This window comes from Plecotus auritus (assembly GCF_963455305.1).
Source record: "Plecotus auritus genome assembly, chromosome: 5".
Lineage (NCBI taxonomy): Eukaryota > Metazoa > Chordata > Mammalia > Chiroptera > Vespertilionidae > Plecotus > Plecotus auritus.
In genome coordinates this window covers 56,521,941-56,545,212 of record NC_137776.1, presented here as the reverse complement: position 1 = coordinate 56,545,212, position 23,272 = coordinate 56,521,941, and the positions used below count along the sequence as shown (strand labels likewise).

General features: G+C 36.7%; 1 protein-coding gene across 7 annotated transcripts in view; it reads right to left on the bottom strand.

Moving 5' to 3' along the window:
- Nucleotides 1-23,272, bottom strand: part of KCNH7 (potassium voltage-gated channel subfamily H member 7) — a 438,042-nt gene that overhangs the window by 11,399 nt on the left and 403,371 nt on the right. For 6 of the 7 annotated variants that reach the window (XR_013960661.1, XR_013960662.1, XM_080669564.1 and 3 more), the window contains 4 exons: nt 22,025-22,230; nt 19,019-19,118; nt 9,603-9,866; nt 4,151-4,319 (listed from right to left, as the gene is read on the bottom strand). Coding sequence is in view for 5 of the 7 variants with exons in the window: in XM_080669564.1 (XP_080525690.1) it covers nt 4,151-4,319; nt 9,603-9,866; nt 19,019-19,118; nt 22,025-22,230 (739 nt within the window). In the remaining 2 variants the exon portion in view is untranslated. The remainder of the gene's footprint in view (nt 1-4,150; nt 4,320-9,602; nt 9,867-19,018; nt 19,119-22,024; nt 22,231-23,272) is intronic. The other variant, XM_080669568.1, reaches the window with a different exon arrangement.

Here is a 23,272-nt window from a genome sequence, read left to right as displayed (position 1 = left end):
TTAGAGATGAGCAGAGCGAGGACAACGGGCCAGGTGCAGAAACTCACTAGGGCAGAAAGCCCCGGATGCCCAGCAAGGGGCAAAACTGGAAAGCAAGAACCTCGGCCTCAGAATAACCTTTCCTCCCCAGCATATTGCTGGTCATGCAGTTTGGTCCCCCTGACTTTTCAGATAGCTAGTCATGCGGTTTAGAGTCCAGCATGGTATCTTCCTCCCTAAAGATAATATCTAGGCCTTGGTTGTATTTCAGCTCCAGGCCCAGAAAAGCAGCAAAACCAGACAAGTGATGACGTGGCTGCCTTAAGACCAGCTACACTGACTAATGACGCCCTGCCTTGGCACCGACCAATCAGTGGAGACCCTGAAAGAGCACACCTGGAAAGCTAATGAATATTTTACCGAGACCCTCCCCTGAGGCCTCCCTTAAGATTTTTTATTTTATTTTATTTCTTTATTGATTAAGGTGTTACATATGTGTCCTTATTCCCCTGTCCCCCCCCCCCCCATCCTCCCCCCGACTCATGCCCTCATCCCCCTGTTGTCTGTGTCCATTGGTTAGGCTTATATGCATGCATACAAGTCCTTTGGTTGATCTCTCCCTCTTACCCCCACCCTCCCTTAAGATTTCCACCTGCAAGAGAGAGATACATATGCTCAGGATAAAGGGCCTGTGGCTTGCTCTCCCCTAGGGGAGCATGCCTGTGCCATCCCTTCCCCCTTCTTTCCTCTAAGGCAGGGATGGGGAAACTTTTTTCTGCCAAGGGCCATTTTGATATTTATAACATCAATCCTAGGCCATACGAAATTATCAACTTAAACATTAGCCTGCTATATTTGGTCAAACATTTAATTAACTCACTCCTAATGCCTTGGCAGGGACAAACCAAATTATTTCACAGGCCTTATACTGCCGGAGGGCGGGACAATCCCCACTCCTGCAACCAGGGGGAGCAATAGGCAGTGGTAGCTTGTCCTGGTCTAACCCTGAACCTGTCTCCAAGGCCCTCTTTTCTCTTACTTCTCAGTGAGCCAAAGCAGCCCAGCCTAGCCTCTCCTGTTACTTCTCCTATGCCCTTCCTTGTTTCACTGTCCTAAGTATATTTTCACTGTGGCCAATAAATTCTTACTTTGCTACAGTTTGTCTTTTGATTGAAATCTTTCCTTCAAGATGCCAAGAAACGAGGTCTCCTCGTCTCTCTAATAACACTGTGTTTGACTCATGAAGTTTTCCATTTGTGACCCCTAGAATACCTTGCCTGGTGATGTACCTGGGGTCTACCATTAAATCAGTATAAAGTCCCACATGAACCACAACTACAGTAGCTATATCATACTCATTCATTAATTTTTTTCTGAGTCTCATTGATCAGTTTAATTTTAAAAATCCATTTAGATTTGTGTTAAAGAGTTCCATCTTTCCCAAAACCTAAATTAATTCCTCATTTTAAAAAAGTATAGATCAAAGATTGAAGAAAAATGGAGAGGATATGGGCTTCAACTCTGTGAGATTTTCAATTCTATCACATTTTATTTTATTTTATTTATTTTATTTTATTTTTTTAAAAAATAAGTCTTTATTCAGATTATTACAATTATTTCTCCTTTTCCCCCCATAGCTCCCCTCCACCCAGTTCCCACCCCACCTTCTGCCCTTACCTCCCCCCCACTGTCCTCATCCATAGGTGTATGATTTTTGTCCAGTCACTTCATGAACCCCCCCATACCCCTTTCCCCCTGAGAATTATCAGTCCACTCCCTTTCTAAGCCCCTGATTCTATTATATTCACCAGATTATTCTGTTCCTCAGGTTTTTAATTCACTTGATTTTTAGGTTCACTTGTTGATAGATATGTATTTGTTGTTCATAATTTTTCTCTTTACTTTTTTCTTCTTCCTCTTCTTTAAGAATACCTTTCAGCATTTCATATAATACTGGTTTGGTGGTGATGAACTCCTTCAGCTTTTTCTTATCTGTGAAGCTCTTTATCTGCCCTTCAATTCTGAATGATAGCTTTGCTGGGTAGAGTAATCTTGGTTGTAGGTTCTTGCTATTCATCACATTGAAAATTTCTTGCCACTCCCATCTGGCCTGCATAGTTTCTGTTGAGAAATCAGCTGACAGTCGTATGGGTGCTCCTTTGTAGGTAATTAACTGTTTTTCTCTTGCTGCTTTTAATATTCTCTCTTTGTCTTTTGCTCTTGGCATTTTAATTATGATGTGTCTTGGTGTGGTCCTCTTTGGATTCCTTTTGTTTGGGGTTCTGTGCGCTTCCTGGACTTGTAAGTCTATTTCTTTCACCAGGTGGGGGAAGTTTTCGGTCATTATTTCTTCAAATAGGTTTTCAGTATCTTGCTCTCTTTCTTCTTCTGGCACCCCCATAATTCTGATGTTGGTACGCTTGAAGTTGTCCCAGAGTCTTCTTACACTATCTTCAACTTTTTGGATTTTTTTTTTTGCTTTTTGCTTTTTCGGTTGAGTGTTTTTTGCTTCTTTGTATTTCAATTCTTTGACTTGATTTTTGTGTTCCTCTTGTCTGTTTTTGGGTCTCTGTATAATATTTTTTATTTCAGTCAGTGTATGTTTAATTTCTAGTTGGTCCTTTTTCATATCTTTGAGGGTCTCGTAATATTTATCGGCCTTTTCTAGGATATTCTTAAAAAGCCTTATAACCATGGTTTTGAATTCTATATCCAGTCGTTTGTTTTCCTCCATTTCTTTCGTTTGTGATCTGATTCTTTGACGCCGCATTTTCACTGCTTCCCTGAGTTGGTAAGGTAGATTTGTGTGCTAGGTTTCCAATATGGCCCAGTGGGTCTGCCTCCCCAGTTAACCTGAGGTGGACACTCTTGGTGCACCCCTTTGTGGACTGTGTGTACAGCCTTGTTGTAATTAAGTCTTGATTGTTGTTGGTATCACTGGGAAGAATTGACCTCCAGGCCAGTTGGCTGTAAGGATCAGCTGTGTCTATGCTGGGAGAAGTTTGGTGCTGGAGACAGCCTTATAGGATTAGACTTGCCAAATTGCAATAGCCTCTGTGCTCAGCTTAGATGGGGTGGAGTCTCAGTCTTGGCTTCCCGTCAGCCTTACCCTTGCGCGCACACGCGCGCGCTTTCAGTCCTCTGCCTTCCCGGCTCCCGAGTCTCTGCCTGAGAGTCCAGACTCCCCCCACAAGAGCGTGGGTCCCCAGGGGCTCGCCTGGAACCGGGGTTCAGTGCAGTCAGAACTGGGGCCCAGTGCAGTCAGGAACCTCCGACTCCCTTCCACTAGGGAAAGCCTGTGGCAACCTCCGCAGCCTTTGTGCGAACTGGCACGCACGCGAGCGCTTTCAGTCCTCCGCCTTCCCCGGCTCCCGAGTCTCCGCCCGAGAGTCCAGACTCCCCCCGTAAGAGCGTGGGTCCCCAGAGGCTCGCCCAGAACTGGGGTTCAGTGCAGTCAGAACTGGGGTTCAGTGCGGTCGGGGGCTTCCTTTCCCCTTCCGCCAGAGAAAGTCAGCCAGGCTCTCAGCCGCCCTTCCTCTCTGCACGCACAAAGACCCTTTGCCGTACCTCCAATTCTCTGTGAGCTTTTCTCTTTCCTTCTAGTTGTAGAATTTTCACTCAGCCAGTTTTCCTGTGGTTCTGGATGGTGTCCGTTCTGTCTTTTAGTTGTAGTTTTGAAATTGTTGTGCGAGGCAGCAGTTTAGGTGCTTACCTATGCCGCCATCTTGGTTTCTCCAATTCTATCACATTTTAAACAAGTTGACTAAATAAATATTTAAATAATTTTGTTGATGCTTTTAAAAAAATGTCATAACACATAACCAAATTACCGGAAACAACCAAAAAGTATAAAAGAAGGATTAAAAGAGGAAGGGTATTTGTTAATAAGCTAAATTATGAAACATTTCCTTAGGCAGTTGGTGTGGGTGATATACTAGTTTTATGGCAAGTAACAAAGTAGGATTTACACGGCCCAAAGTTAAGTGTTCTAAATAAATGCTCTGTGAAACATAGATTAATAATTCTGTCAACTTCTAGTCGTATTTTAAATCAGTAAATGTAGAAGAAAAATATAAGATTGTGGCACAAGGAATTTGCTACTTACAAGGAGTAAAGCTAGACCCAACGAAAGGCTTGTTTTATATCCTCTTTGCCCTGACATTGCTTATACCTGTTGAGTTGTTCTTGAAGCAAATCCAATCTTTGCTCCACTTCCCCATAAGTGAGGTCACTTTCGGTTTCAGAGATTCCCCAGGCAGTTTGCTGAGGTGCTGAGTGACTAGACTCATCGGCCTGAGTCTGGGCATTTTCTTGCTCCCGGCTTCTTGTGGCAGAGATATCTGTGGGAAATAACAAGATAGATGTCAACTTCTTGGTGTGCCCATTGGCATTGGTAATACAGAGACACCCACAATACAAGCAGGAAGGGATCTTAAAGTTTAACCCAAAGACAGAGACCCAGAGTGACTCAGGGACCTCTCCAGGGACCACAACAAATTGCTAGCTCACCCTGACCCTGCTTGCCATTCCTCTCATCCATGTCCAGATGATTAAAAACATGTAGTCAGTTTTGAATCTTAAATACAACTTTGTCTTCTATTTGGGCTAAGAGTAAACAGGAATGGCAAACCCAAAGATGGTTGGAGAGCAGTGATTTTGTGATTTATGTTTGGGAAGAAACAGCACCATTTGTTTGTAATGCTTCACACTTGGGTTATGATTTTAGAGCTCTTTCCCATGGGACAGTTTGCATAGTTTATGATTCAGAGTGGGCCCAAGAGAGGAGCCATCGGCAAGAGCTGATATTCAGGGGGATTTCTTTAGGCTGACCCAACTCAATGTAAAGCCAAGAAACAATGAGCCATAAATGATGGGAACATTAAGCAAAGGTCCTCTAGTCCCATGACACTCTTTTAAGTTTCTCTGCCTCCTTGTGGCTCCTTCTGCACTGTCCCTTAATAGTCACATCAACTTCCAATAGGTTTTCTGTGTCTCTTGTATTTAGAATATTTTTATGTTACTAAATTTGAACACATACGGCCAATCTATTCATGTCCTCTTTTCAAATGTTCTGTGTGTCTGTTATGTGCCATTCTGCTCATTGCGGAGGAATTAAAGACAAAGAAGACATTGGCCCTGATTCTGAGAAATCCATTTTATCAAAGTTTTGAACATTTTTCATACAGAGATTTGTATTCTGAACTTCTTTTAATTTACTCTTTCTTCTACAATCTGTACTTGAAAGTTGTCAATATCTAAGAACAAATATCTTTTTTCCTAATTTTTTGCTTTTGATGACTTTTGCTATGCTTTCTTACCCTCTACATTTTACATACCTTAGAGAAGGCTTAAAATGATTAAAATGTTAGAAAATAGCCCAGCTGGTTTGGCTCAGTGGATAGAGTGTCAGCCTGTGAACTGAAGGGTCCAGGTTCGATTCCAGTCTGGGGCACACGCTTGGGTTGTGGGCTCAATCCCCAGTAGGGGCTGGGCAGGAGGCAGCCGATCCATGATTCTCTCTCATCATTAATATTTCTATCTCTCTCTCCCTTCCATTCTGAAATCAATAAAAATATATTTTTAAAAAAGATAGAAAATAAAACTCATGAAAAAATACTAGTGGAATTGGGAGTTCATTTTACAGGTAAAGAAGGAGTGACATTTCTTCCTCACTGGGAGAACTGATAGGAGGGAAAGATAATCTAAAGCAGGTTTTAATTTTCACATTGCAACAGATTTGAATTAGAGGTAGTAATTTTGGTTTTATAGACTTTTTTTTGACAGGGAACTATGATTAAACTCTGCATAAGTTATGTCAAGTTAAGGAATTTATATCCTTGGCTGATTAAAAAATAGATGAAAAGTAACTGATTTGGTGAGGATTAGCTATAATTTTAGAAATAGGGAACAGAATGTGTAGGACTTCTCAAAATCCCTTCCTTACAGTTTCTCCAAAGTACAGTCAGATAGCTTAAAAGCATACCCTTTTTCCAAGTAGCAGACAAAAGTCCTATATTCTTTTTTTCATGGTTTTTCTATCACTATCCTTTTGTTACTGAATACACAGAACTTTCTCTAATAAGGTGCCTACAATTTCCTACAATTTCTGCTTCAATTGGCTGAAGCTATAACAAAGGGATTAGTATACTCAAAGACAGCATTGGAAAAATCTCAGGTTAGGGTTGCCTGTTCTACTGAAATAGGTAGCAGACCTCAGAGAGCATGCTGTGAATTCCAGAATGGTTTTTCATGATTAAGGCTTCCTTAGCCTATGGCAGTGGTCGGCAAACTCATTAGTCAACAGAGCTAATTATCAACAGTACAACGATTGAAATTTCTTTTGTGAGCCAAATTTTTAAAACTTAAACTTCTTCTAACGCCAATTCTTCAAAATAGACTCGCCCAGGCCATGGTATTTTGTGGAAGAGCCACACTCAAGGGGCCAAAGAGCCAAATGTGGCTCGCGAGCCACAGTTTGCCGACCATGGGCCTATGGGATCCTGGTGTTTTGTTTTGTATTTAAAAGCAACAGTATATAATTTACTGAACTCCACAAATGAAAATAAGCATAAAAATATAAAATTCCTGCCCAGCTGGTGTGGCTCAGTGGTTGAGTATCAACCTATAAACCAGGAGGTCATGGTTTGATTCCTGGTCAGAGCACATGCCTGGATTGCAGGCTAGATCCCCAACAGGGGGTGTGCAGGAGGCAGCTGATGAATGATTCTCTCTCATCATTGCTGTTGCTATTTCTCTCTCCCCTTCCCTTCCTCTCTGAAATAAATAAAAATATAATTTTAAAACTACAAAATTCCTGGAGTTTTAACTAATATATCAGCAGATTTTCAGTGAAAAGTATGACTTATTATTCACAGGTATGTCACTATTTAAAATAAAAAACAAAGATCTAATGTCCAGTGGACTAGGTTTTCAATTTTGGAGTAACAATGCCAAACAAACATTCAGAACACACATATTAATGGTTTGGAGATATCAATATTTGTCCCTGTCTAGCTGCTTGCTAGCTGTTTAATTTAGGGATTTTTTAAAAAAATAATAAGAACTGATAGAATGAAGTTACATATTTTGCTCAGAAGTTTTGTGCCGAGAAAGTGTACAGAATTTCTGCCTATGCTTAACAGGTCTCTCATTCTTAAATCATATATAATAAATTGATATTTAAAGAACAATGGCGGATCACATGGAATATGCAGGATTATATTTTTTCTTCAATGCTCAAAGAAAAAAAACTGATTATGTCACTTAGAAGAAACGAATAAAATGTAAACTTAGAGGCTTCCTTAATAATAATGTACTCTTTTATTGAAATCTAGATATGTATGGCTTGCCTGTTTTAGCAGCAATATTAAAAAAAAAAAGGAGTTCAAGAGGGAAATCCTCCTTAGGGTCTTAATAAAAATGAACATCTTTCTAAATATAGCTCAAAAAAAATCTGCACTCGGTTGCCTTGGAAAATGTTGCTATAGTTGCAAGACACATTCCTGGAAATGGATAAACAGAAAGTAAACTTTCACTTTTCTCTGGATACACATTTTTCCTAGAGTCAACTTTTGACCTCAATCTAAGTACGATCAGAATCCGTTTCTTTTTCTGCTTGTTTGTTTCTTTTTAGTTTTGCCTGAAAGGTGCTTTGCAGGACAAATGCCAGGAATGTGAGTGAGGAAAATTTCCTACTAATGAAAAATCTAAAAATTGTAGGGAGTTAGTGATTCAAACTGCAGCAGTTACAGGTGCATCCTACATGTTATTCAAATTCTCAAACATCCCATGTTACTTCACCTTAAATAATCATTAGGGAATGAAATTTGCATTGGTTTAATAATTATTTGTTAATCATATTAACTAACCAGGTTAACTGTGTGTCACACTGATGTTATACAACATCTATTGTGTTTATTCAATTGACATTCATATTTAGCTATACATTTTCAAAGTAGTTATTTACTATTTGAATAAAGATTGCATTATTAAGTTTTGAAAATTAAAAATTTACAGATTAAAATTATTTGTTGGAATACTATTTTATTGTGCATGTAGAATAATTAAAAATAATTGGAAGAAGTAGCAAAGAAAAACATAAGATGAAGGGCATGAGAATTCACTGTCAGCAGAGGTATTATAAAATTGAATAAAATCCCCCAAATATATCTTCAATAACTTGTCACTTAAGGCTCAAAATCAAGTGGTAAAAATCAAAACACAGTTTTTTTTTTTAAAAGTCAGACCCACATTAGGCTGACTTTTGGAGATAGTAGAGATGGTTCAGCAAGCTCTTCAGAACTTTGACTTCCACAATACAACCTTTTTCTCTTTTTAGCACTTCCCAAAATTCGTTTTCATAAATAACTAAAATGGGGCATTTGGTAATGACATCTAATATTCCATTTTTTCCCACTGTGATAAATGAGGTACTATTTTCATCCACTTCATCAAGATTTTAGAGTGTCCAGATAACATATTCTTAGCTTACTTCAATGTGGGGTCATGGCAAAAGCTGATTTGATAAGATAGGGAAAGTAGCTGTGGAAAAATGTAAAGCCTAAACGTCTGAGATTCAATAAAACCTTCATTGTCAAATATAGTCACTGCAAATAATGGTGACACTGATAGATATTATTTACTTTGTCCCATAATTTTGCTATCGTGCCAGTCTGAGAACATCCCATTTTTACCTTATTTCTGTTATATTCTTTTGACTTTGTGCTATGCCTTTGATATTTTTATATATGTAGGGATATATTCAATGGTTAAAGGGTTAGAAAAATAAAACCTGTGAGAAAATACTAAACCTAATTGAGGATTGTATTTCCGAATAGATAATTTATGCTTGTTATCTTGTTAACAATTAGTTACTTAGAAAATATTATTCCTGCTTTAAAGATGTGCAAACTGAGTCTTAGTGGGGTCTGTCAGTCACTTATCCTAAGTCTTAATGGGAACAAGTGACAGAGTTATGAATGGAACCCAAGTAATCTGAACCACACCTATTCTTGCACCCACTTAATAGATAAATCTAACAAGACCTGTAAATCTAGCTCTGGTTATTCTAAGCTAATTGTCCTTCCAAGTGATAGTTCTCAAGTTTTTCTGAATTTCCCACCCTTTAGCATCAGATTTGCATTCATTATTACCATTCTCATGTATATTTTCTGCAGCAAAACCCATATATTTGGGTATTTCTTTTGGTGGAGATGTTAAATAAATATATTCAAATGAGTTGGATCAAGAACATACTTTATTTATAGGCCCTTCACTCATTTTCTCATAATTCACAGTAAATAGAATTTTTTGGCACTCATTGTAGTGTTATTGCATTGGCCTTTCATGCTATAAGCCATCAGGGTTCTACATGTCATTACATTAAGTCTGACTGGTCATAAAAAACAAAACAAACAGAAAAACATCTCATGCTTGGGAATAATAACCACGATTCCAGAATGGTACAAATGATATGTAGATGACCTGAGATTTGAACTCTGCAAATATGTTATGAAATAGCAAAAGATTAGAGAAACATGTGTTAGTACAGTTATTTGAGAAAAATCGCCATTTTATGATGAGCACCAAAGACAGACAACCTGATTCCCGAGAAACTCAATTACCTTTGCAAGAGTGACTTCTTTTATCTATGTGAATTCTTCCTGATGTGGGCACTATTTCTTTAAAATTGAGTCCAGTTGCTTTCCCTAGGCCTGGCGGGGAATCTACTATTCCTGAGAAGAGAGGCTTTTGCTCATCGTCAATGGAGGAGATGAAAGATGAAGATCTGCTTTTTTTATCTTCAGTGTGTTTTTTGGAACTCTGATAATTTCTTATGGTGTCTCCAGAATCTTCAGCATCATTTGTACTATTTCCTTTCCCAAAATCTATCAAGGAAAGTTATTTTTTAGAAGATAATTAAATATGACACTCTATGAACATTACACTACTTATACACCAACGACCTTTTCAATAGTGATGTTCTTTGAATAACTTAATTTCTATAAAATCAGCAAAATCTCTTTTTTTTCTGTTAAATGTATAGCTAATTAAGCAGACTTTTTCTTAATTCAGGAAATATTAGGTTATCCTAATGAAATACATGATTCATTTTAAAATTAAAAGATTATCTGGATAGTAATAATATTTTATTTCAGGGAAAAATAACACTGTAAGATAACTTGCAATCTTATGCCTGCTCAACAGTTATTTGTATTCTTGAAATCTGGTGCATTATCTCTTAAGGAAATAAAAAGGGAGGAGAAATGTGTCCCAATTCTAAAATACCAGCACTATGCAGCTTGTTGTTTGTTTTTAAACTTCACGCCCTGGCATCTGTAGAGACCTTCATACATTGCAAAGGTCCAAACTGGAAGTTCTTATGCTAAAGGCTGGCAAGCTGAATTTCAACTGTAGACATCAATGTAATGGCCTTGGAATTCTGGATAGTTTGTTTGTGTAGCACGTTGCAAAGAATATAAAGCTAAATACAGTAATTAAGGTGGGTTTACCAATTACATTATAGCCAGTAATGCCTATTAACTGCTTTATGCAGAAAGATCAGGATAATTTCAGCCCTTAAGGTTGTGTTAGAACGTACGTCAGCAAGAAAAACTCAAAGAGACAAATACCAGAGGTTGTTTCCATTAGTTTCCTGGGGAGACAGTATTAATTCTCCATCTGGTTACTGCTAATAACTAACCAACATACTCTGGAAGGTATATCACTTTCTAGAAAAATGGTGGAGACAGTGTCTCCATCTACGCTCTGACTGGTTGTGCTTGCTTTGTTTGTTATAGAAGGCCAAAGGAACTGATTTAAGGCCACTCCAAAGAAACTTCCAGTTGTTTTTTAAAATTCCCATATGACATAGAAATTAGAGATTTTTTCTTTATTTAAAAAAATCATAATTTAAAATATGAGAAGCCAGAAAGAAACCCAGTGTAAAAATGGATAGAGTTAAAAAGTCAGCCTCATGTAAACTTGTTATTAAGGAGTTAATGTTCTGTCAATTAAAGTTAATATAACAAAAGGGGATAGCTCGATTTATTGTCCTGAGAATTCACACTTGTGCAGTGACTTCATTTTTGCTGAGAAGACCACAGACCTTTCTGAGCTCAAGCACTGTAGACATCATTGATCACTCAGTGTCACTTATGTTTCTCTACTCAACCACTAATCTAATTGCTGTTCAGTATTTCAGTCAGCTCTTCCTACACAAACCCTCTTTCCTCCAGTCACTGACACAGCCTCTTCAAGCTTCTGAACTTCATTCTTGTCATTTCTTCCTGTTTTATTCCATGGTTAACTTCTCCCCTCCTGAAAATTTGATAAACTATTTCCCACTTTATGAATATATAATTTTGTTCCTCAAGAAATAATAGTTTCCAATTTTATGTTGATAGATGTTTTTTTTTTTTTTTTAAAGAAAAGGTTCACTTTTCTAAATTATCCTCATACCTGCCAAGTGAATTGCATCAGTTGGCTGCTGCTAAGTAAACCTTTGTGCAGTTTGACCACCATGGGGTTTTGAATTAGTTTTTTTTAAAAACATCTTCAGGGAATCTTTTCCGGCAGAATCAAATGCAAACTGATTTAACCATTCATTCATTTGGCTCCAATCTAAGTATGAAAATGCTAACAGTAATATGTGTGTTGAATGTAGCTTAAAAATATTGACTCACTTTGTCTCTTTGGCTTGAGAGGTCTTGGAAGGCCTCTGTAGCTTTTTAAATCCTCACACATCACCAGTAAAATGTCCTTGTTGGACTTCCACATGAACCTCAGTCTTTACTAATTTATGGTTTAATTTTGGATGCTTAGGGAAAAATTCATCAGTTAACATATATTGTTACAATGAATTGTAATTTGCTAGTTTCCACTCAGGATAAGTATTCACAAAATGTCGTGAATGAGGGATTATTATTTAGTTCTATAGTGAAATGGAGATTACTTCATGTTCTTGGTATCTAAATCCTCTAGCAAAAAATTCCATGTAAAAGCAGGATCATGAAAGAAGAAGAAAACGTTTGAAATCTTTGAATTGTTCAACTACTTAAGGAGAATTACTCCACCTTTATTTCCATGTTCCTTGCCACCTGACAGTCAGCCAGCTGCCTCCCGGAACGCAGGCCATCTGAACGGTTTCTTTGATGCAGCCTGTCTGCAACAACAATTTTCTATTCCCTACCAAATAAATCACAGCTTCATCTTCTATCATTTACAATGAAAGTGGAAATGACAATCTATTTGTGGGTTAAAAATAGAAACTGCTCAGGCTGAGGCTGGAGGTTGGCTGATGGAATACATGAAATTGGGCTGAAATGCATTCTAATGAGCTTCCAGGTACCTCTAGATTTTGATGGCCTATTTCATTTCTGCCTTTTCTTAGGTAAAGTGGATTATTTGATGGCTATTAAATAGTACTAGGTACTATGTAGAAATAGTGTTCTGAGGGCATTAATCTGAAAGTGTTTATCATTTTCCCCTTTGCTAGCAGTGAGATTGTCTAATCACTTGTTACCATCATTTTGCAAAGAAAAATTTTTGTCTGTTTAGTTAAGCCTCAAAGTTTCTTTCTGATTTAGATGACTGAAAACGTTTTTTTTTTTTTTTAAATCTTTTGTTTCTGCAGGCTGACAGTTCATCTCCTTTCTTTTCCTCATAAGACACAATTCTAAAGCATTTTGTGATTGGTCCTGCGGTGTCTCTGTGTTCAGAATGACTCGAATAGCACAGAAAAAGAGTGTCCAGATGGAGTCTTTCTCTCAGATTAATTACCATTTTTATTTGTCAGACCCAACAGGTAGATCAACTTTTGGACAAAGAGAGACATTTAATGCACTCTCTCAGCATCTGAATTTTAGATTTCTTACTGGTAGCAATTTTGAAAAAAACTGAGCATTTTCCAGGCAGATGAATTTTAAAAATTGATTGCATTGAAAAATTGACCTCTAAAATATAGTTTCCTTAGATTTCAAGTACCTTAGTTTCTCTCTAATTTCAAAGAATGAAGACTAGTATCCTTTTTCTGTGCAAATAAAAGATGAAAAATTTAAAAGCATCTTAAAAATTAAAATAAAGATACACTTATATACTAGTATTGCTGAAATGGATGAGAGATAATCACTATTTGTTATTAGAGAAGATATTCCAGAGATGCCAAAATATAATACCAATATATTTAAATGCTTAATTTAATAAAATTATAATTATGCCTGTCCTCCAAAAATAAGTTTAACAATGTATATATTTATTCTTTACTTCAATAACTTTCATAGACATTATTTTATTTTGGAGAAACACTTTCAGAGCTTACTGACTTTTGGATGACCCTGTGAAATCATTAAGCCACTATTACAAAGAGAGAAAGTTTATTCCTAAATAAATGAAATGCCAGGTGTGATGAGCTCAAGATATTTCTACTCTCATTTTTTGGGACATTACATGTTTTCAGTTGAAATATATAGAAGTGCCTGCCAATTTTAATAAAAATTATATGGGTAGGGAAATGAGAAAAACTGCAGCCTTTCTTCCCTACTCTTATGATGTGTATATAATATGTCTTAAAATGGGTTCCTGTTTTTAAGGGGATGTGTGGTACCATCTAAGTCCAGTGGAAAGCGGATGATGAACATTTTGTTTTACTTTAATTTCCACTCCTTTGGTTGGCCTGGGCACATCATTAACAGTATTTTGATTATTTCCCCTGTTTCTTGGATCTGTTACATTGCTGTTCTCAATGGTTTATTCTCTGACAAATGGTCATTGATTCCCTAAATCAATCATTAGTAACAACCTTGATACTAATTTTATGTCCCTGGATACTAAATTTTCTGAGCAGACTATTTCAGATATTTGGTCATAAAAACGCTATTGGTAAAAAATTGTGTGTGTGTGTGTGTGTGTTTGTAGCTCATGTGCCATTATACAGGGTGGAGCATACATTATATTGTATTAATATATTATCTATGTTATAAAATATAAACAATATAAAAATTTAAAATAAATATTCCCCGTAACCCAATGGGTCATATTGGCACACTCTGAGGTATGCACAATTCGATCTAACTTTGTAGACTCCTTAGAGACTGTTTTCAACATGTTCTTACTGGTTATACCTCATTTACTTCTATTCTACCCAACCATATTATCAATGCTCGTGTTCACTCAATAGGTCATTAAAGATTTACCTTTATTTTTCATTATCTGTAACAGTAGCTTTTTATTTCTATCTCAACAACTATAGCACCTCTTGGTACAATGACCCTAGTAAAATTAAGAAGGTCCTGGGCACCTCCATGCCAGAATTTAGGAAGGAAGAACTACTAGATGATACCTTAAAAAATACAAGGTGTCTGCCCTGGCCAGTTGGCTCAGTTGGTTAGAGTGTCCTCCTGTACACCAAAAGTTTGCACATTCAATTGCTGGTCAGGGCATGAATGGGTGACAACTGATTGATGTTTTTCACATCAATGTTTCTCTCCATCTCATTCTCTCTGTCTCCCTCTCCCTTCCTCTCTGAAATCAAAAAATATATATTAAAAAACATATCTTTGGGAGAAGATTAAAAAAAAATACAAGGGGTCCTTAAATTCAGAACTGAATTTATGGCTCTTTCCTGTCAGGAAATAATTTTATTTTTCCAGAAAAAAAAATGTTAAGCTTATAAGGACAAACCACTTTCATCAACATATTCATTTTAAGAGAGAAGTGATTCAATATGTTAAGCTTCTATTTGTTCAAGTCAACTTACTAGAGGTTCTCTTTATAGCTATTCTTTTAAAATATATATATTTTAATGTAAGCTCTTGAGCATCATATGTTAGGCAAGATTGGAAGGTGGTGGGGAGAGATGAGGATTGAAGCCCAAACAGTTTCAGTGCCTAGTTGAATAGGTATGTAGTGAAGTAGTGCAGGACTCACTCTCTGTCAGTTTCCAATGCCCAACAATGTAATCTTACCTCTGGTTCTTGATGCCTCTGCTGATCAACTCATAGTCAGTGTTCTTTGATGTCTGCTTTCAAGTTATTGTTTCACATGAGCAGTAAACTAACTCTAAAATAATCAATGCTTTTCATAGATAGTTGCTGGAAGCCAGTTCCAGTATGTCAGCAGGGCTGAATCATCTGGGATGGCTGAAGGGCATTTCCCCAAACCTGAATAGGATAATAGTTTGCTGCCAGACAGCTCAGAGCATCTTAATCTGCATGTTATTGCCTCCTGTTGGCCAAACACCTGAACAGCTGTAGGCTATTCCTAAATCTGACAATGCTTCTGTAAACCCTACCCTTTGAAACCCTACCCTTTGAAGTATATTATCTCCACCTTGCCTTAGGACAAATTGTGTTAATAAAAGCAGGGTCCTGAGTCAAGGGGGTAGTCTTTAGCTCCTTTAGCTGAAGCTCCTCTGACCCCCAATGCCTTTCAAAACTATCTTTTGTCCTGGGACTCCTTCTTGAATCTACACTTCAGCCCCTTTCTCCAGATTGCTGAACCTTTTGTAATGCTGGGACAAGAACCCCAGCGGATAGCTTTCAATTTGTGTAGCCCCATATCATTTAGCATCAATTATTTTCTGAAAGTTTTTTATACTTATAGTATGTTTTCTCTTAGATATTGATTCTACATCAAGAAGTATAGAATGGGTGGCCACCTTCAAAGCATTAGATTGGGGTGACAAGGACTAAATTACTTTCAGTAACTTTTACACTTGTCTACAGCAGCATGAAGTCCTGAAGACTAGACTAGGCTCTCAGGCTCTGCATAAATAAACTTCATTATCTTTTCATATTAGCCAAATTGTGCTTACTCACTGAAACACCAGGAAATGTCAAAGAGTTACAGGAAGCCAGGCAAAACCCTTACTATCTACACTTTGTACAAAATAATGTCATAGACTAAGCCTGTGATTAGGGAAAAAGTTTTCAGAATCAATAGAAATGTCTAGTTGCATGAGCACAGTGTAAATTGTGCTTGTTCTCAGAAGAAGAAATATCAGATAATTTAGCTTGAGAATATGGAATAAAAACAAGATTAAGAGGAGGTTAAATAAATTTTCAACTCTTTGGGGTTCATTATAATATAAATAACATTATTAAGCTGCTCTTCATTTCCATCAAGATCAAAATAAGAGATGAACTTCAGGATAAAGAATTTAGATTAAGTCTATAGAAGAACAACTTGACAGTTATGGCTCTGATTTTAGAAAAAGTCAACAAGAGAATAATGAAGGACATTGAAGAAATAAATTATCACCTATCTGTGAGTGATTTATTGTTCCGTAATCAGCCACAGGATTCAACAATTATCTCAATTCAACAAATATTTATCAATTATTTTTTGCTAAAGGAACTTATAGTTTGGTAGAGAAAAAGGACAAATATACCAATAACTACTATACAGGGCAGTTTTTGACAATATACAAGAGGGGCAAGGGTGGGCAAACTTTTTGACTCGAGGGCCACAATGGGTTCTTAAACTGGACCGGAGGGCCGGAACAAAAGCATGGATGGAGTGTTTGTGTGAACTAATATAAATTCAAAGTAAAGGAGCGGAGGGGAGAGCAAGAGAACCCTCCGCTCTTTCAGCTCTACTGGCTGGATAGAACAGCTGAACGGGCCAGATCCGGCCTGCGGGCCGTAGTTTGCCCACGGCTAGGCAAGTGCCTTGGGAATTCTTAAGAGAAAGAATAACTATATATTTGTGGAAATCAAGAAAGAATTTATGTTGAATATGTCTTTAGAGATTAACTGACAAAAAATGTAATGTTAGTAGATGAAAAAGTGTATATGTGGTTGCGTGTGTGTGTGTGTGTGTGTGTGTGTGTGTGTGTGTGTGTGTGTGTTTGAGGACAGGAAGGAAAAGTCCGATTAAGATAATAATATAAGCAAAAACACAGAAACAATTTACATGGACAAGAGGGCAGTTTAGTTCACTTGAAATATAGAGCTAATTTATGGTAGTAGATGAGCTCCCCTTGGGCGAGAATTCAGAGAGAAGAGGGTCAAGAAAAGAACTTGGATTAAGAAAGCAAAAGGAGGAAGAGAATCAAAAGGAAGATGCATACATTTTATTGATTCATTAATTTTTTCAACAAATACTTGTTGAACTCTTATTATGTAGCAAGCACTGAAAGGTGACTAAATATTTACTACCTTCATGGGGCTTATGATCTAGAGCAGTGGTCGGCAAACTCATTAGTCAACAGAGCCAAATATCAACAGTACAACGATTGAAATTTCTTTTGAGAGCCAAATTTTTTAAACTTAAGCTTCTTCTAACACCACTTCTTCAAAATAGACTCGGCCAGGCCGTGGTATTTTGTAGAAGAGCCACACTCAAGGGGCCAAAAAGCCGCATGTGGCTCGCGAGCCGCAGTTTGTCAACCACGGATCTAGAGGCACACAATATCTATGAAATAACGATGCAAATAAACAAAGTACAACGGGAATGTTGCAAAAGAGAAGAGCTGATTGTGGAAGGCCAGGTTAAGTAGTGATAGAATGGGTGGTATCAGATAAGACTGAAGAGGTAGACATAGACCACCCTATTAAGAATTTAGGAAATGTGAAGCCCTTAGAGGGCTTTAAATAAGCGGGTGACATAAACTTAACTACATTTAGAAAAAAATTCACCAGTTGTCCAGTGTAGAGAATAAATCAGAGAGAGTCAAGGTAAGGTGGGATGCTATTTCAGTATTGCAGGTGACAGATTATGATATTTTAACTCAGAGTTGTGGCCATGAATATGGAAAGAAAAACCAAAAGGACCTAGTTTGATGACTAAATGGAGATGTATTGGAGATAGCAATAATAAGACTTATTGCCAGCGCTGATGGAGAGTTTGAGAGAAGGTTGGGGCCTAGATGGCTACTTGGCTGTGCAGTTGATTGAATGGTGGTGCCATTGAGAGACATAGCAACTGATGGAGAGACAGGTTTCCAGGGGACATTGTGAGTTCAGTTTAGGAAATCTTGAGTTTGAGCTGCCTTTGAGCTCTCAAGTTGATGGTTTAATAAGCAGTTGGGTATATGAGGTTGAAGCTTAGATGGTCTTGGATTAAATATGCACACTTCCTATGTGAGAATGTCATAAAACTGTAGGCATAGAATTAGAAGAGAAGAGGGCCTAGGACCATGCCTTGAAAAACTCTAATAACTAATGGCCGAGTTTAAAATATAATAATTTTGTGATTGTCTTCAAAGAATTACTGAGAGTAGAAGAACAGGAAGAGTGCAGAGTCACAGATGCCAAGAGAGAAATACACAAGAAGAAGAAGGGAATTGGTTCACAGTGATTCTGCTCAGAAGCCAAATAAGGTGAAGACTGGGATGTGAGATGGATCAGCATGAGGCAAGAGTGGAGGCTTCTTCAGGAAAGCCTTCTCCCATCTGTCCAGGCACAATTAGAAGTATCCTCATTTGGCTTCCCACTGAGGTTTGCGTACTCTGGTTACAGCACCTAGTATTTATATTTGAAATAATAGAGGGTTTATCATCTCTCTTCCTTGGGAGGACCAGGGCTGTTTTATGCCATTTGTTTCTCAGAGATAGAGTAGCTCTTTAAAAATATGAAATGTTAAATGTATATTTATTGTATGAGTAAAACATAAAGAGTAGTTAAAAGGACAGAAAATTCTAGAGAGGACAAAGAATGGCAAGTACCTCAGAGAATACCATCTTCATGCATGTCCTGTATGTGTGAAGACTAAGCACTGAGCCTGTAAGAAGACTCTTCTCTCCAGAACACTGAGGTATAGTTATTCAGCTGTTATTAACTGGCCTCCTTTAAAAAAAAAAATCTACACTATTTCTCTATTTGTGATGTCCAAGCTAGTATCAGATGGCTTTGTTGAATGACATTGCTGAGAGCTGTCAATCAGGAACCATATCATTAGCTACTGAATAAAAGCAAATTATTTGCCTTCCTAAAACCTGAATAAAGTTTCCCCTTGACATCACAATTTTAATGAGCAATTAAGTAAAAAGAGCTAATAATCACATGCTCTACAGTTGAACTGTAAAAATAGAATGAATTACCTGTCTCTCCTTCACTATCAAATGATAATTTCCTTCTTCGTAGTTTACAGTTGTCTCCTTCAGAGTCATTCATGGACTGTGATCGTAGTAAGAGATCAGCCTTTGTTAATAGAACATGAAGATAAAATGGAAGATTATTCAATTTAAACAATGTATTATCAGTAAACTCTTTACAATTTCCTAAGATTTCAACCACTGTGAGACTTAATTATTAGTCTGTAGGCAAATAGCCATGATGCTTTGCTTAATGATTATCTCTAAATTATAAAGTAGACTGATAGAATCATTCTAATCATCTTCCATTTTCCATCATATGGCAAATTATAGTTTTAGAAGTTTTTTATCAGAAATGTTTGGGGATGATGTTGACAACATTTAGTGACTATGTTCCTTCATGTGGAATGTAGTTTATGTAACTTGGTAAAGTTAAAATAAAACAATAACAATTTTTAAAATCCTTGCAGAATGTGTATTACTTCAGAGAAAACAAAGAGTGAACTAATTATAATTAGCTGTGATGTTTAAATTGCATGGTAATGATTAGAAGGTGGTATAGTTAAACAACGGAATACTACTCAGCCATAAAAGAAGAAGAAAATCTTACCCTTTTTGATAGCATGGATGGACCTGAACAGCATTATGCTAGGTAAAATAAACCAGAGAAAGACAAGTACTATATGTTTTCACTTATATGTGAAATCTAGTACCCTAGTGACCTTAAAAATCAAGCTAAAAAGTTTTTGCACAGCAAAGAAATTCATCAAGAAAATGAAAAAAAGACAACCCACTGAAGAGGAGAACATATTCACCAATGATACATTCTATAAGGGGTTAAATAGCCAAAATTTATAAAGAACTCATACAACTCAACCCCAAGAAAACAAACAATCCAATTTTAAAATGGGCAGAAGACCTGAAAAGACAATTCTCCAAAGAGGACATACTGATAACCAATATATATTCTGTATATAAAGATGCTCAATGACACTAATTGTCAGAGAAATGCAAATTAAAACTACAATGAGATATCACCTCACATTTTTCAGAATGGCTATTATCAATAAATCAATAAACAACAAATGTTGACAAGGATTGAAGAAAATGGAACCCTTGTGCACTATTGGTGGGATTGCAAATTGGTGTAGCAACTATATAAACAGTATGGAGGTTCCTCAAAAGACTAAAAATAAAAGTACCTTATGACCCAGCAATTATGCTTCTGGGTTATATGTTCAAAGAAATCCAAAACACTAATTGGAAAATATATACACACCCCTACTTTCATTGCAGTGTTATTCACAGTAGTCAAGATATGGAAGCAACCCAAGTGCCCATTAATGGACAAATGGAGAAAGAAGTGGTGGGTTCAGATGGTGTGGCTCAATGGTTGAGTATCTACCCATGCACTAGGAAATCACCGGTTCAATTCCCAGTCAGGGCACATGCCCAGGCTTCGGACTCAATCTCCAGCAGGGGGCATGCAGGAGGCAGCAGGTCAATGTTGATGTTTCTCTCTCATTGATGTTTCTATCTCTCCCTCTCCCTTCCTCTCTCTCTAAAATCAATAAAAACATATTTACAAAAAAAGAAGTGGTGGTACATATGTACAATGGAATGTTACTTGGCCATCAAAAAGAATCTGACTAGTGCAGACAATATGGATGAATTTAGAGGGTATATGCTAAGTAAAATAAGCCAGTCAGAGAAAGACAAATATCATATAATTTCACCTATATGTAGAATCTAAAGAACAAAATAAACAAACAGAACAGAAACAGACTCAGATATAGAGAAAAAACTGAGGGTTGCTAGATGAGAAGAGGGTTGGGTATTCCAGTGAAAAAGGTGAAGGGAGTTAGAAGTACAAAATAGTGAAAAAGGAAAAGGGATGTAATGTACAGTATAAGAAATATAGTCAATGGTATTGTGATAACTATGCATGGTGCCAGGTGGGTACTAGAATTATCAGGAGGATCACTTTGTAAATTGTATAATTATCTAAATATTATGCTGTACATCTGAAATTAATAATAAAATAATATTGAATGTCAACTGTAATTTAAAAAAATTAAGTCTCTCACAGTACATGGGAATGACTGTAACTCCAGGAAGAATTAAATCTACCATCTTTTACCTAACTATTGACTTGAGGATCTTTATTTCCAGAGAGTATATAGTTAGCATTAAAATACATTGGAAAGTTTTAAAAGCCCAACATTTTATTTCTGACCAAAAACATATTTAGAATTGGAGTTGGGATTACAGGATTTTTTTGGAGGTGGGAGGATGGAGGAATAACCTAATAATAAATTGTGGGCTGCTACATAAGTTTCATATTCTTAAAACAGTGGTAGATCATAAGGATGTATGTTCATAGTGGAAGAGAGTAAGAAATATAAGGGCTACACTCTCAAAACTCATTTAAAAAGATTTTATGTAAAATCATTTAAAATATTTTTATTAGACTATATGCTATTCATTCTGAAGCACTAATTTTGATGCAAGTATAAACCTGATTAATTTTTACCTATGTGATTTGGAAATTGTGTTAAATATGGATATAAAGTAGAATAAGTATACTTTTTATTATTAAAAAGATATTACTAACCAATGTCTGGTGTAAATAATAGCTGAGAGAATATTTAACCTCTGTATAAGATAAATTTGGTTAGGGAATTTTCAGTACTCTAGAATCACCCATTTCTTACAAATAGTTGTCCAATATAAGCCAAGGCTATTTTATATCAAGTATGCCACCTAAGAGTTCCTAAGAGGTCAGATTTAATTGACCTACTTAGAGTTATTTAATATATTTGAAAGTAATTAGACTAAATTCATTCCCTATAATTTAGAAATTCAATATTAAGTTGGCTTTTTCTTCCAAATATTCAGAATTGATAAAGTTTTGTTATAATATTTTGCTTGACCTTTCAGAGGTACTTGAGCAATCCAAGAATAAAATAAAATGTCAAAAGCACAAGAAATAAGCAAACAGTTCACATATACCTTTGCACTCTCATGTCTTAGGTTGAAAGTCAACTCTAGGTTTGTGAGAAAGTGATCAGAAAACTCAGGATACATATCCAGAACCTCTAACAAGTCTTCTCTCTGGATCTTATGCAAATCACAGTATGTGAGAGCTCTTACATCTGCATTAGACTTTCCAGGTTTGGCATAAAGATGAACCATTTCTCCAAATATATCGTTTTTCCCTTTAAAAAAGAAAAAAAAATGAATTAAAGAAATCTGAATTTAATGTGTTTTTTTTTTGTTTTTTTGTTTTGTTTTGTTTTGTTTTGTTTTGTTTTGTTTTGTAAAAGTAGAAGGGAACCACTGACTAATCTCTGAACTAAAGATTTCAAATATGAAACCCCTTGGCCAACAGACTCTTGGGTGGTCACCTCATAGTAACTACTTAGTTTGTTTGCTGAGTAGAATTTGCCTCTTAGTGCACTGATCCTAGTATAAACCCAATTACTTTCTTGTTTTGATTCTTTGGCTAAACAACTAGAAAGTAGTAAATATGGCCTTAGTCTGCTATCCCCCGCATTGCTAAAAAAGGTCCTTGTCATATAGGTGTGGTCTGATTTTGTCAATGCAGAAATAGGAGAACGGCTGTGTGAGTCAGAATCATGAACTTTCTATCTCAGGGTGGTCTCTGCAGGAGATGCTAAGCATGGGGTTATGGTGGAACACTTTCCCACTTAGAGGACTAGGGGTACAATCTGAACATACCCTGTTTCCTTTAGTAACCACTTTTGGATTTGCCTTTAATGAATTTATCCCATTGTTTAATAATCTAGTTACATTTTCTCAACATACACAGTCATACTTTCTTACCACATGGCCTTTATTCTAAAAGTGTGTCCTTGCAGTTTTGCCAAACCTGGAGTTAATTTAGTGTCTGGCTTCTGATGGGCCTTCCCCATCCCCTCTGCCTGGCCACATGCCACCTGCTGAATGGTGAGGATGATAATGACAGCAGCAACAAATGCTCATTGAAGACTAAGTAGGTGCCAGGCACTGTTTTAATGCTTAGGTGTATTATTTAATTTAATACCCCAAACAACCTCATAAATAAATTGCTAATTATTATCCAAATTTTATGAATATGGGAAGAGGATTAAAGAGTTCAACTGATTAGGTCAAGGTGACCTACTTAGATGGGTAAAGGGAGGGAGAGAGTAACTATGAATAAATCCCATGCATTCTGACTCCAATCAAAATGTTTACACACTTCTTGCGTTTAAATTC